Below are 11,096 nucleotides of genomic sequence, written 5' to 3'. Positions count from 1 at the left end.
GTTTCTGTTTTCAAACAAGATGTTGTCATTCATGGATGCCTCCTTGAATCACTAGATTGTGGATAGATTTGGAGCTTCCTGTTTGTATTTCAGAAATTTCAGGCACTGATTAAGGAATGGCCAGTGGATTTATACAGCGTGCAACCCATCATCAATGCTGTACAGGTGGGTGTTTGGAACGTTTGAAAAATTGAAACTGAGTTAATCTGATGGACTGTCTGACTGTTGGGTGACTGTGTCTGACTGACAGACAAACTGACTGTCCACCAACTGACTAACTGGCTGAAGGACTGTCTGACTGTTGGGTGACTGTGTCTGACTGACAGACAAACTGACTGTCCACCAACTGACTAACTGGCTGAAGGACTGTCTGACTGTTGGGTGACTGTGTCTGACTGACAGACAAACTGACTGTCCACCAACTGACTAACTGGCTGAAGGACTGTCTGACTGTTGGGTGACTGTGTCTGACTGACAGACAAACTGACTGTCCACCAACTGACTAACTGGCTGAAGGACTGTCTGACTGTTGGGTGACTGTGTCTGACTGACAGACAAACTGACTGTCCACCAACTGACTAACTAAAGGCTGATAGTTTCAAAAGAAGGACCATATGTCTTTCAATGACAGACTGGTAAACTCACCCACTGACCTATGGATTAGAACCTTCTGACAAATTGACCGGGTGCCTAAAGGGGGTAAGTTGCTGTGGTGCTGTGTCGGTGTTGGGTATTTCAAGATAATTTGGTTTTATCAACTTAGTTGATGATAATCTGTTCATGTTGTCCTTCAGCAGCATTGTTGAAATATATACAAATTAATCGAATGAAACCTTACACTGCTGTAAAATGATGATGTAAATTGGCCACCGTAAAGAGTTTGTAAAGCTGACGTTTGAGCGTTTGCCCTTCGTGAAAGTGAATGACTGTCTGACTGACAAACTAACATACAGACTGATTGACAACCTCACCTGTGTGAGTGTACAAGAGCTCCTGGCTGACCTAGAAAGCAACTAACCTTGTAAATTGTTGTCATTTTGTAGGATCAGCTGGAAAAGGATCCAGATAACCGCGTTCTTTTGGAAACTCTCGGAGAACTGTGAGTCAAGAGTATTTGGTCCTGTCTAACTTCGCCTTTCAAGCTATTGTTCATATATTCGTTGTGTTTGATTTGTCATCTTACGGGTTTATGTCGAATTAATTTGATGACCTGCTCCCAGTTGGCTTGTTAGCTCAATTGGTAGAGCGCTGCACTAGTATCGCAAAGGTCAGTAGTTCGAATTCCGTACAGGCCTGAATTTTTTCAGGTCTGATTTTCACTATTGCTTAAATATGCTCTTTATGGGTTTATGTCTTTATGGGTTTATGTCGAATTAATTTGATGACAGTTGGCTTCTTAGCACAATTGGTAGAGCGCTGCACTAGTATCGCAAAGGTCAGTGGTTCGAATCCCGCACAGGCCTGAATTTTTTCAGGTCTGATTTTCACTATTACTTAAATAGTGCTCTTTACTGCGAGGATCGTGCACAAATACGTTTCTATAACCGTAGTTCAGATATATGAATTTCATATATTCGTTGTGTTTGACTAACAGCTTTGTTTGGCAATGTTTTTCTGTTGTAGTTACACGAGGCAGAAGAGATATGATAAAGGACTAGCCATATACCTAAAGTATGATTTGCTGTCAATCCCTTGGTACAGCTTAGAAATTGAAAAATTTATGGAGTGAAAACCTTTGGAAACATTAAATGAATGTGAAGCTCGCTTTTATGTCTAGGACGCCAACCAAAATTGGAAGAAAGGGAAGTGTTCCAGCTTCATCTTTTCGCATGAAACAACCTTCATTTTCTTGAAATAACCTTTTTTTATCTTAAGAGAGACTACGATCTAATTTCTCCGCACAACATCACCCTGAATCAAACATTAGAGTCACAAGAGTAAAGGACATGATCACTAACTAAAGAAGCTCTCGATTGTTTAACAAATTCTCCTTGTTAGCATCATGAGAAATGTATAGAGAACAGTGTGGAGAATATGCATACTGATGTTAGGCTGTAAAAGGTTCGTGTACCTGTACAAACTGTTTTTATTTTACAGACTTGGACACAGCGATGTGTTTAACTTGATCCATCAACACAACTTGTTTAGCTCCATTCAGGACAAGATTATTATGCTCATGGAATTTGACAAAGAGGTACTAGCTTTTTTTCTCTCCATAAACATCATAGTATGAAAGGATACTGCTTAATTTTGACATCAGGGGTCAACTTCGGTCCAAGGTTTGATGTAAGAGTTATCAGAGCAAAAGACGACAACTTAATGAAGAGGACAAAGTGTTAAGAGAGCAGGCGATAGATTCTAAACCTTCACAGTACTTGTTATATTATTTGTATTTTAGAAAGCCGTAAAGATGTTGATTGACAATACAGACAAAGTTCCCGTAAGTGAAACTCTGAACGCTTCGATTTTTTTCTTGTAACTGACGGTAAAAATAATTGCTTTCAACAATTTAAAGCTAATTTAATTTGCTTGTTGTACATTCTTTATGCGCATTCTGATATTCTCTAGATAATTAACGCGTGACTTCGCTGATACAGTTAGATTTGGTAACTCGTTCATTTTGGCGGTATCAGTGGAATTGGTTTTTTGCCCTTCCCTCTCCTGTTAAAAGTTCTTTGGTTTTCCCTCTCTTGATGACATTGCGTTCTCTCTTTATTTTCTTTTTTTCTTTTACAATTTTTTCTCATTTGCACTATTCGCGTTTGCCTGTTTTTTTGTTTGCCACTATTCGCGTTTGCCTCATTTGCACTATTCGCGTTTGCCTCATTTGCACTATTGGCGTTTGCCTCATTTGCACTATTGGCGTTTGCCTCATTTGCACTATTCGCGTTTGCCTGGCTTGATTTCCTTTCGTTTTACAGGGGAACAGAGACTAGCGCGAGGCGAACGCGAAGGATAAGAGTCGCGCCTACCTCACTCTTCGCGCGCGGCTCTATCTTCACATGTGTCTCATCTTTCGCCACGCGCCTCCTCCGCTCCTTCGAAAAAACGGAAAGAAAATTACGCTTTCTACTAAGGATAACGAATGCTCTGTTGTGCACAGGATTCTGAGATCAAGTTAGATATAGACATTCATTCGTTGAATTAGGGCTGCAGTCTATTCGTTGTATCAGGGTTCACCTTTTCACCCTCTCTTAACCCTTAAACTCTCACTAGTGATCAACTAGTAACTTCTCCCTCAAATATTCGTACATTATTCAGCAAACAGCTATTGAGAATACTCAAACTTGTCAAGCAGACGTTGCTATCTTGATCTAACACCAAATTCCCCAAACTAATTAGCAAGGAAATGTGTGGCAGCAAGAGGGGAGAATTAACAATTAGATCTTGCCAGTTAAAGGTTAACTCAGTGGTCAGGTCCTGTCAGATTATTCTGTTTTGGATGTTCTAACTCTTGATCAATCAATCTCAGGTTGAAGAGGTTGTGCGACAACTAAACAAGCGATCAGAACTTCTTCATGTGGTTAGTATCGTAACTGTTTGGTGGATTGATTCAAAGTCAGATTCTCCGCAAAGAGGAATCGCTCTCCCGATTTCTTCCAATCGTTACGGTTCGTTCTGAAGGGAGATAAAAGAAATGATTATATCTTATAGGAGTTGGGGCGTAATATTTTAAGTAATTTCCACCGTTGTTAAAAAAAATGTCTTCAAGAAATGATGTGGTATATATTTTTTAGCTGATTTAAGGATTATTTAAGGTTATTTCTGCACTGAAGGACATTTTCAGGAATGGCTTTTCCTTTTTTTTAGTATCTTGACTCGCTATTTGTGAAGGATCCACAGGCCGGGATGGATTATCACGAACTACAGGTATAAGAATTTTAATGTAATAGTTTTTTGCTATACTACTGCTATCCTTTCTTTGTTGTTGATAAATCTAAGCGAGACATAATTCATAGCCTTATACCATGAACTACGTTAAACTGATTGACCAATTCACCATCGAGTGTCGAAAGTAATTTGCTTTGGTTTTACTTGACTATTTTCTGTGATTGTTCCAGAAAACTTGTGACATCCGCTCAACCAATCAAATGATTCAGTGGTAAAGACACTCATAACGCGGAGAGCATATGACCCTCCTCAGCGCTGAGGGCGAGAAATTTGTGCGCGCCAAAACGAGCGGGAAAGTTATGTCAGAGATTCTTTTTGGTATTTGCGCTAACCACTCACCCTTCAAAAGTCAAATGGTTCAGTTGATAAGCTTTTGTTGAAGTACTTGTAATATTTTCAGAGCAGATAAGCAATTATATCATAGCATCGAGCATCGGGACACTAATGTGGTCCCAAAATATTTTTTCAGATTCCTCTTTATGCAGAGCTTGAGCGTCCAAAATTGCTTACTTTCCTGAGAAACAGCAATTATTACCCTTTGCAAAAGGTAAGTCTTAACTTGCAAGAGCTACTTTTACCATTTTTACGTTGTAATTCGCTTCGATCTTCCAACTACAATTTATGAACATCTCACTCTTGATTCTGTCCCAGGCTCTAAACGAGTGTGAACAGAGGCGCTTGGTTCCGGAGATGGTTTTTTTGCTCAGTGAGTATAGAGTTGGAATTTAAGTTGTAATCATTAATTGATAAGTTGTGTGGGGAAAATGAGTCCCAATTCCCCGTGTACACTGAATGCCAAGGAAACTTGTCTGAACACAACCCAGCTTGGGCAAATTCGTCCTAGCAGAAGAATACGGAGTCTTGACGTTCGTTACTTTTTATCTTTTTTTCGCTTAGGTCGCATGGGAAACAACAAACAAGCTTTGCAGTTGATAATTCAGGAAGAAGATGATGTAGAAAAGGCAAGTCTTACGAAGACATGTGTGATTAGTAGCGTTTTATTAGAGCTAAGTCATTGTCAGTGCATGAATGACATAATATTTATTGATTGACAGGCAATTGAATTCGTCAAAGAGCAAGACGACGAGGATTTGTGGGACGATCTGATCAATTATTCTCTTGACAAACCAGGTATGTCCCATACTCCGTCAGTCTGTATGCACGTGCTCTCATCACCTTTTTTTTATCACGTGCACAAGGCGCAAAAAAATATCTTTTTACGTTCTCTCTCGACCGAGATAATCATTTTGGAACTTAAAGTAAAAAGCAGATATTTTTAAGAACATTTGAATTTCCCTTAAACTTAACTTTTTATTTTATTCACAGAGTTTATCACAGGGCTCTTGCAAAATATTGGGACTTATGTTGATCCGATCAAACTCATACAGGTATGCCACGTGACTCATGGTTTAACCTGTAAAGCAGTTCTTTCTGTTTTCTTTTAACCAAGTGGGAGAAGTGTGAGGTAAGCCATCAGTGCGAAGATTTGGGGCGAGAACGCAAACCTCTTCCGCCACCCCATGACCCCCGCGACTTAACTTAAAGAAAACGTAAATAAATTGTAATCAGGCCACGCTTGACTCGACTACATGCTTTCTTTCATATTCTCAGAGAATTCCTGAAGGTATGAAGATTCCTGGTTTGAGAGATTCATTGGTGAAAATTCTTCAAGACTTCAACTTGCAGGTAATTGGCTGGAATAAAGTGGTGATAAAAGTTTTACATTGCGTCAGCTTATCTTATGTGCCCAACTTTGAGTTTCGTTGAGATAAAAGTTCATGCGTCTTTGTTATCCGTTTTGGTGTACTCCGTTCATCCCTTTGAAGTAGTTCCCCTTTGATTTCCCTTTGTGTTCGCCTTGAGAAGAAATTACTAAATGGAACAATCTTTCGGTGTCGAAAAGTAATCCAGGACTACGCTGGTTTTACCTAACCATACTCTGTGAGTGGTCCAGAAAACTCACGCCATCCTCTCATCCAATCAGATGCAAAACTGAAAACAATCGCGATTTGGTCATTGGCGTTTTCCCGCGCTTCAGCAGTTTTCTTGTTTTCACTTCGAGTTCTCATTGGCTAATGATGATGTAAATCTTTCTTCTAATTGGTCGCTGTGATTACTTTTGTTTTGGTTTCACTCAGTTGAAAACTGCGCTTACTTGGTTCGTCACCAGATTTATTTGCTTGTACATTGAATACTTGTAGAGTTTTGTTATGTGACCCGTGTCATTCAAACTGAGTCGATGTATTATATTTAGATCTCTCTTCGTGAAGGCTGCAAAAAGATTCTTGTCAAAGACAGGTGAGCAAAGAAGCTTTATCCGTCGCCATATGCAAAAACGTTGGTGTTATACTGTTCACTAATTACTTTATTTGTATTAAAAATTGAAAAGATGTGAAACTTAGTTCAGTTGTCCTATCCCAAACGTCGAGGTCACCTACAAGATTCAATACTCTAAATTTTTCACATGGGTTTTACAAGAGCAGTGCGGTAAAATGGTGAAATCCAGTAATGTGAGTTTTTCTTTTCTCTACAGTGTGTCTTTGCTACAAAGGTTGAGCAAGGTTCAGCAAAGGGGAGTGTCAGTTGACGGTATGTATCCTGAAAAGCCATACTCACCCAGCGCGGATTGTTGTTTATTTCTATATCCGGAACACTTTCCCAGATCGGGTTCAAGCCCTGGTCTGAGTCATTCTGCTTTGTCCTGTAGCCAGACGCCTCACTCACAGTGCCTCTCTCCTCCCAGGAGAGGTAGGTGTTTGCGGACTGCAAGGGAAACCTGACGTGTTGTCTTGGGTTGAGAGACGTGGTAGCCTAACAGCTAGTGCGTTGGACTTCGAGTCGAGAAGTCCAGGTTAAGACCTGGCTGGTCCATCGTGTTGTGTTGTTTCACAGTGTCTGTGTTGTGTCTGTGTTGTTGTATTGTTTAGCAAGACACTTCACGCTCACAGTGTCTGTGTTGTGTCTGTGTTGTTGTATTGTTTAGCAAGACACTTCACGCTCACAGTGTTAGTGTTGTGTCTGTGTTGTTGTATTGTTTAGCAAGACACTTCACGCTCACAGTGTTTGTGTTGTGTCTGTGTTGTTTGACAAGACAATTAACGCTCGCAGTGTCTATCTCCACCAAGGAGTATAGATGGGATAACCCTCTAACTCTCAAAAGTGATTAACATGTAACTTCTCCCTATAATATCCATACATTATTGAGCACATAGGTAATGAGAATGCTCTTACCTATCAGGTAGAAGTTGATGGAACACTAAATTCTGGTCACTTATTTACAAGGAAATGTGTAGCAGCTAGAGGGGAAAGTTCATAATGAGATCTTGTGAGTGAAAGGATGAACTGCTGAGAGTTTAACCAGCGATGAACCAGCATTCCAGTTGCTTGTTGCTATGGAAACCGGAATGAGTTCTGGCTGGATGGGCCATATGGCTCGAGAACAGACTTTACCTCTAGTTTTTTTTTTACCTGCAATGGATTAGGGGGGGATTCACAAAGCTGACTCATAGTCGCTCCATGCTTACAATAAACTGGGACAGGCTCAGTCAGTTTTGTGAACCAAGTATGCAGGCCCATCCTTTTCACTGGCACGATTATGCCTCCACTTAACAAATGGTAAACACCACAGCGTACACTATTGAGTTATGGATGCACGCGGCAGGTTGCTAAGCACGAAAGAAGCGTAAGAGTCGCTCGAGGCGATAGCCGAGAGCGACTCTGGCTTCTTGAGTGCTTAGCAAACCTCCCAAGTGCATCCATAACTCAATAGTGTACGCTGTGGTGTTTACCATTTGTTTTATAACATAACATTGATACATTGTAGCTGAAGAGTTCCCTTTTATTTAACAAATCTTACGTGACCAGAAAAATACAAGCGCGCGCGGAAAAATAGTCTTTGCATTTGTTCGCGTCAGCAGCGTACACCCATGGGCAAATGGGGGATGCTAAATTGACCAATCAGAGCGCGCGCTTTACTTTGATTATGTTATAATTACTTGGGCGACTCAGGAATCTTAGTTTTTTCATAAAAAGCATATGCTGGGCACCCTGGATTTCCACAGTTTCTGAGCACAGGGCTCCCTTCAATTTTTCTTAGAGCACAGCCTTGAACTTTTATTGTTACTCATATACTTAGGTCTTGTTTTGTCGTTGTAGATGAAACAAAGTGTCCCGTATGTCAAGGAACAGTTATTGCGGAAGGTTAGTGCAAAAAACAACAACAAAAGCAACAACAAAAAACGGAAAAGACAGGAAGAAGAAGTAAATGTCCGCTTTTATGTGAGACGGCTTATCCTTGATCCTCTCTCCCTTTTTCTGTGTTTACATTTTTGACTGTGTATTCCGGTCGATACTAAGGTTCCCACCTCACCAAGTTCAGATGTGTCTTGTTCTTTGGTTGGAAATTCGCGTCTTTTATGCCTCTCCTTCCATTGTGGTGTTTCGAACGACAACACTAGAAATGTTAGAACAAAACGCATTCCCTAGAGAATTCACAATTCTGGTCTTCTGAAATATTGCTTTTGTTATTATTATTTCTTTTTTTTAACCTCGTGTGTTGCTTAAACACGAAGGCGCGCTATAAAAGGAGCCTTAGGTCCTACTGGACCATTTGTCAATCAATCGTCGTGTGATGTAGAACTCTTGGAGTCAAGTCAGCTTGAGCTACAGCTACTCCAAAGCAGTGAACAGCGGGCACATTCCTCAAAATTATTTTATGTCTTCGTCACAATAGAAGAATTTTTGAGATTTGTATTTCCTTTCTCCGATGGACACTGTCTTTATTTGTGGCGGTAAATTTGAGATCGAAGTAGGTGGTTCGCATGTTTCCTCATTGCCACCATGCTGGTGGAAGTAAACAATAGATATCTCATTAGCTCCTTTTGTTCGTCTACCAGCATTTAAATTTGGCCCGCACACGTCAACGGTGAGTGACAAATGAGCCTAGGACTTCATTAGGTAGCGCGCCTTCGTGTTTAAATGTTTTGTGGAGAAGGGATTCACGCCGCATGGAATGTCCGAGTGAAGTTCATTGGCGACGCAGTGGTTTTTCTAGATTCTCCGCTCTCCGTAAACGAATTTGATGAAAAATATTGAAAAATATCTAGACTGTTAACGGGATTCAGTGTCTTTCTTGATCTTGCTTCGTCCCGAAGGTTGACCTGTTCCCCATCATTACTTTCATCAGTTGTGAAAGCCTCGTAGTTTGCACTTCTTGTGTACCAGGTATATTTTTTGACAAGAGAATGATTTTGTTTTTCAGATACAAAACGAACTTCACACGTTGTGGTTTTTTTCTGTAAACATGTTTATCATGAAGATTGTTTACCAGCGCGTGACGTGGTAAGTAATAGGGACCTTAAGAAACCACGACGGCGGCGGCAACGAGGACGTGGAAAAACAAGAGATCTTATCAGCAAAACAATAGCTCAGCACGTGCGTTTTGAAATTTTGTACATTTCCTAGCCGTCCTATGCAAAACAACAACGTGAAATCGCCAAAATTTGCGTCGTCTGGTAACCGAAACCGCGACGGCAAATTATTTTGATTTCCATTTGGAACTCAACGGCTACTTTATACATCATGCTGAAGTTGAGCTGTGGCGCTGTATGAAACAGTAAGCTCCTGCAGCCATTTTTGAAATTCTAACTAAGAGTAGAAATTCATTTTTTAATCGAAGTCTTCCTTGGCGTCGCCGTCGTGGTTTCTTAAGGTCCCTATTGATCAATTGAAGATATCAAAGTTAGTGTTTGGCACTGATTCATCGCCGGACCATCAGACATGCGCAGATGGCCGGCCGCACCATTGCAAATGAAGTGCATAGGCAGTACTCTCCCACCCCTCTCTACGCAGGTTTGGGTGGTGACTTATAGAAGCCTAATTCTCCTGCTGGCTTTTTTGCGCAATTTCGGGCTTCCCAAGGATTAATTATTCAAGAGTCCTATTCTAGCATGGCAGTGCTTGTACAAACGAGAGACAAACTGGGTTCTGTCCTCGTGTACCGGTTCACAAGAGCCAATACAAAAGACCAAACAATACACAATAGCTAACTGATAACTCCTAAACAAAGAAAGAACAATGGTAATTCCCTTGTGAACCGGTACACCAGGACAGAACCAAAAACTGCATATGCTCTAGCAAGTGAATGTTGCTTTCATTGTGAAAAAAATTACCCAGTGTGCAAATTGTCAAGAGGTTCAACTGAAGCTCGTGTAGGTTGTACTAACAACAAAAGACATTGAAAAAAACTGGCTTGTACAAGTACCACTCAATCTAGCTACATATTAATAATGTTGTGGTATTTTCCATGGTGGCCTTCGCATGAAGCCACAGACAATAGAGGGACTAAACACAAGTGCACGCTAATATGGGTTGCTATTTGTTTTGTAGGGTCCGTTTTGCCAGATTTGCACAGCACATAGTCAGGTGAAGAGACTACGGTCCCGCCATGTGCAGAGGAATGAAGCGAGACCTTGATTGACTGATCATCCCCAAGAGATTGAGATTAGATGACAAATAACTTCAGAAAGTAAATTGAGAATCAGCCTGATTGCGAATGATGCTATAACTGGCAACCCCTCTCACTCGTTAAGAAAATCCTTTATTAAGAGACGGCAGAAGCTGCTGTCCCAGTCGTGTAGTCGTGCACCTCTCGAAGAAAGACAGAATAGGACATGAAACGAACCTAATTATTCAGATTTTATTTCTGATAATGTAGTACTCGCAGCAGAACCTTTAAAGATACCTTACGCAGGAAATATTCACGGGAAGTTTGCGCGAAAAAAAATTGTTTTTGTTTTCTCATTAAGATGCAATTTTACTTGGTGTCATGAAATCAAAACCAAGGTAATTGTAAAAGCCAATCAGGGAGAAGACAAAGTAGACTGGAAGAAAACCAGTAAATTCACGAAGCAAGAAACAACGCTCCTATCACAGGATCAAGTAAAGCAAGGCTAACAGGATCTTCGATTACTTTCGACATCGAGTCGAACACTCGATTTGTAAGTGCCTTAGTGACTATTTTTGGGAAAAAAATATCGTTCTAATAGGTTGAAATGTAAGGTGTAAGGTGTATTGCCAGCCATTTACAGGGAGTGATGCACCACCTCTTGCAGCACTTTGATTTTTCTGCATCTCAGGCGAGCAGTGAGGAGATTACGAGATGCAGAATATTCACCAACGATTCGTCAAATGAACAATAAAAATAC

At 40.6% G+C, this 11,096-nt stretch overlaps 1 protein-coding gene across 2 annotated transcripts in view; it reads left to right on the top strand.

Annotated features, from left to right (window-relative positions):
* The window catches only part of LOC111341858 (vacuolar protein sorting-associated protein 41 homolog), a 22,080-nt gene extending 11,440 nt beyond the window's left edge, over nucleotides 1-10,640 (top strand). For both annotated transcript variants that reach the window (XM_088741202.1, XM_088741201.1), the window contains 18 exons: nucleotides 94-165; nucleotides 1,044-1,099; nucleotides 1,624-1,671; nucleotides 2,098-2,194; nucleotides 2,399-2,440; nucleotides 3,473-3,523; nucleotides 3,811-3,870; nucleotides 4,361-4,438; nucleotides 4,543-4,597; nucleotides 4,789-4,853; nucleotides 4,947-5,022; nucleotides 5,218-5,279; nucleotides 5,503-5,577; nucleotides 6,146-6,189; nucleotides 6,425-6,480; nucleotides 8,047-8,091; nucleotides 9,152-9,231; nucleotides 10,279-10,640. In XM_088741202.1, coding sequence (XP_088597328.1) covers nucleotides 94-165; nucleotides 1,044-1,099; nucleotides 1,624-1,671; nucleotides 2,098-2,194; nucleotides 2,399-2,440; nucleotides 3,473-3,523; nucleotides 3,811-3,870; nucleotides 4,361-4,438; nucleotides 4,543-4,597; nucleotides 4,789-4,853; nucleotides 4,947-5,022; nucleotides 5,218-5,279; nucleotides 5,503-5,577; nucleotides 6,146-6,189; nucleotides 6,425-6,480; nucleotides 8,047-8,091; nucleotides 9,152-9,231; nucleotides 10,279-10,365 — 1,149 coding nt within the window. In that variant the 3' untranslated portion in view covers nucleotides 10,366-10,640. The remainder of the gene's footprint in view (nucleotides 1-93; nucleotides 166-1,043; nucleotides 1,100-1,623; nucleotides 1,672-2,097; nucleotides 2,195-2,398; nucleotides 2,441-3,472; nucleotides 3,524-3,810; nucleotides 3,871-4,360; nucleotides 4,439-4,542; nucleotides 4,598-4,788; nucleotides 4,854-4,946; nucleotides 5,023-5,217; nucleotides 5,280-5,502; nucleotides 5,578-6,145; nucleotides 6,190-6,424; nucleotides 6,481-8,046; nucleotides 8,092-9,151; nucleotides 9,232-10,278) is intronic.
* Nucleotides 10,641-11,096: the final 456 nt, after the last annotated feature.

This window comes from Stylophora pistillata, chromosome 12, assembly GCF_964205215.1.
Source record: "Stylophora pistillata chromosome 12, jaStyPist1.2, whole genome shotgun sequence".
NCBI lineage: Eukaryota > Metazoa > Cnidaria > Anthozoa > Scleractinia > Pocilloporidae > Stylophora > Stylophora pistillata.
Note: the sequence above shows the minus strand (reverse complement) of the source record. Positions and strands in the feature narration are given on the sequence as shown.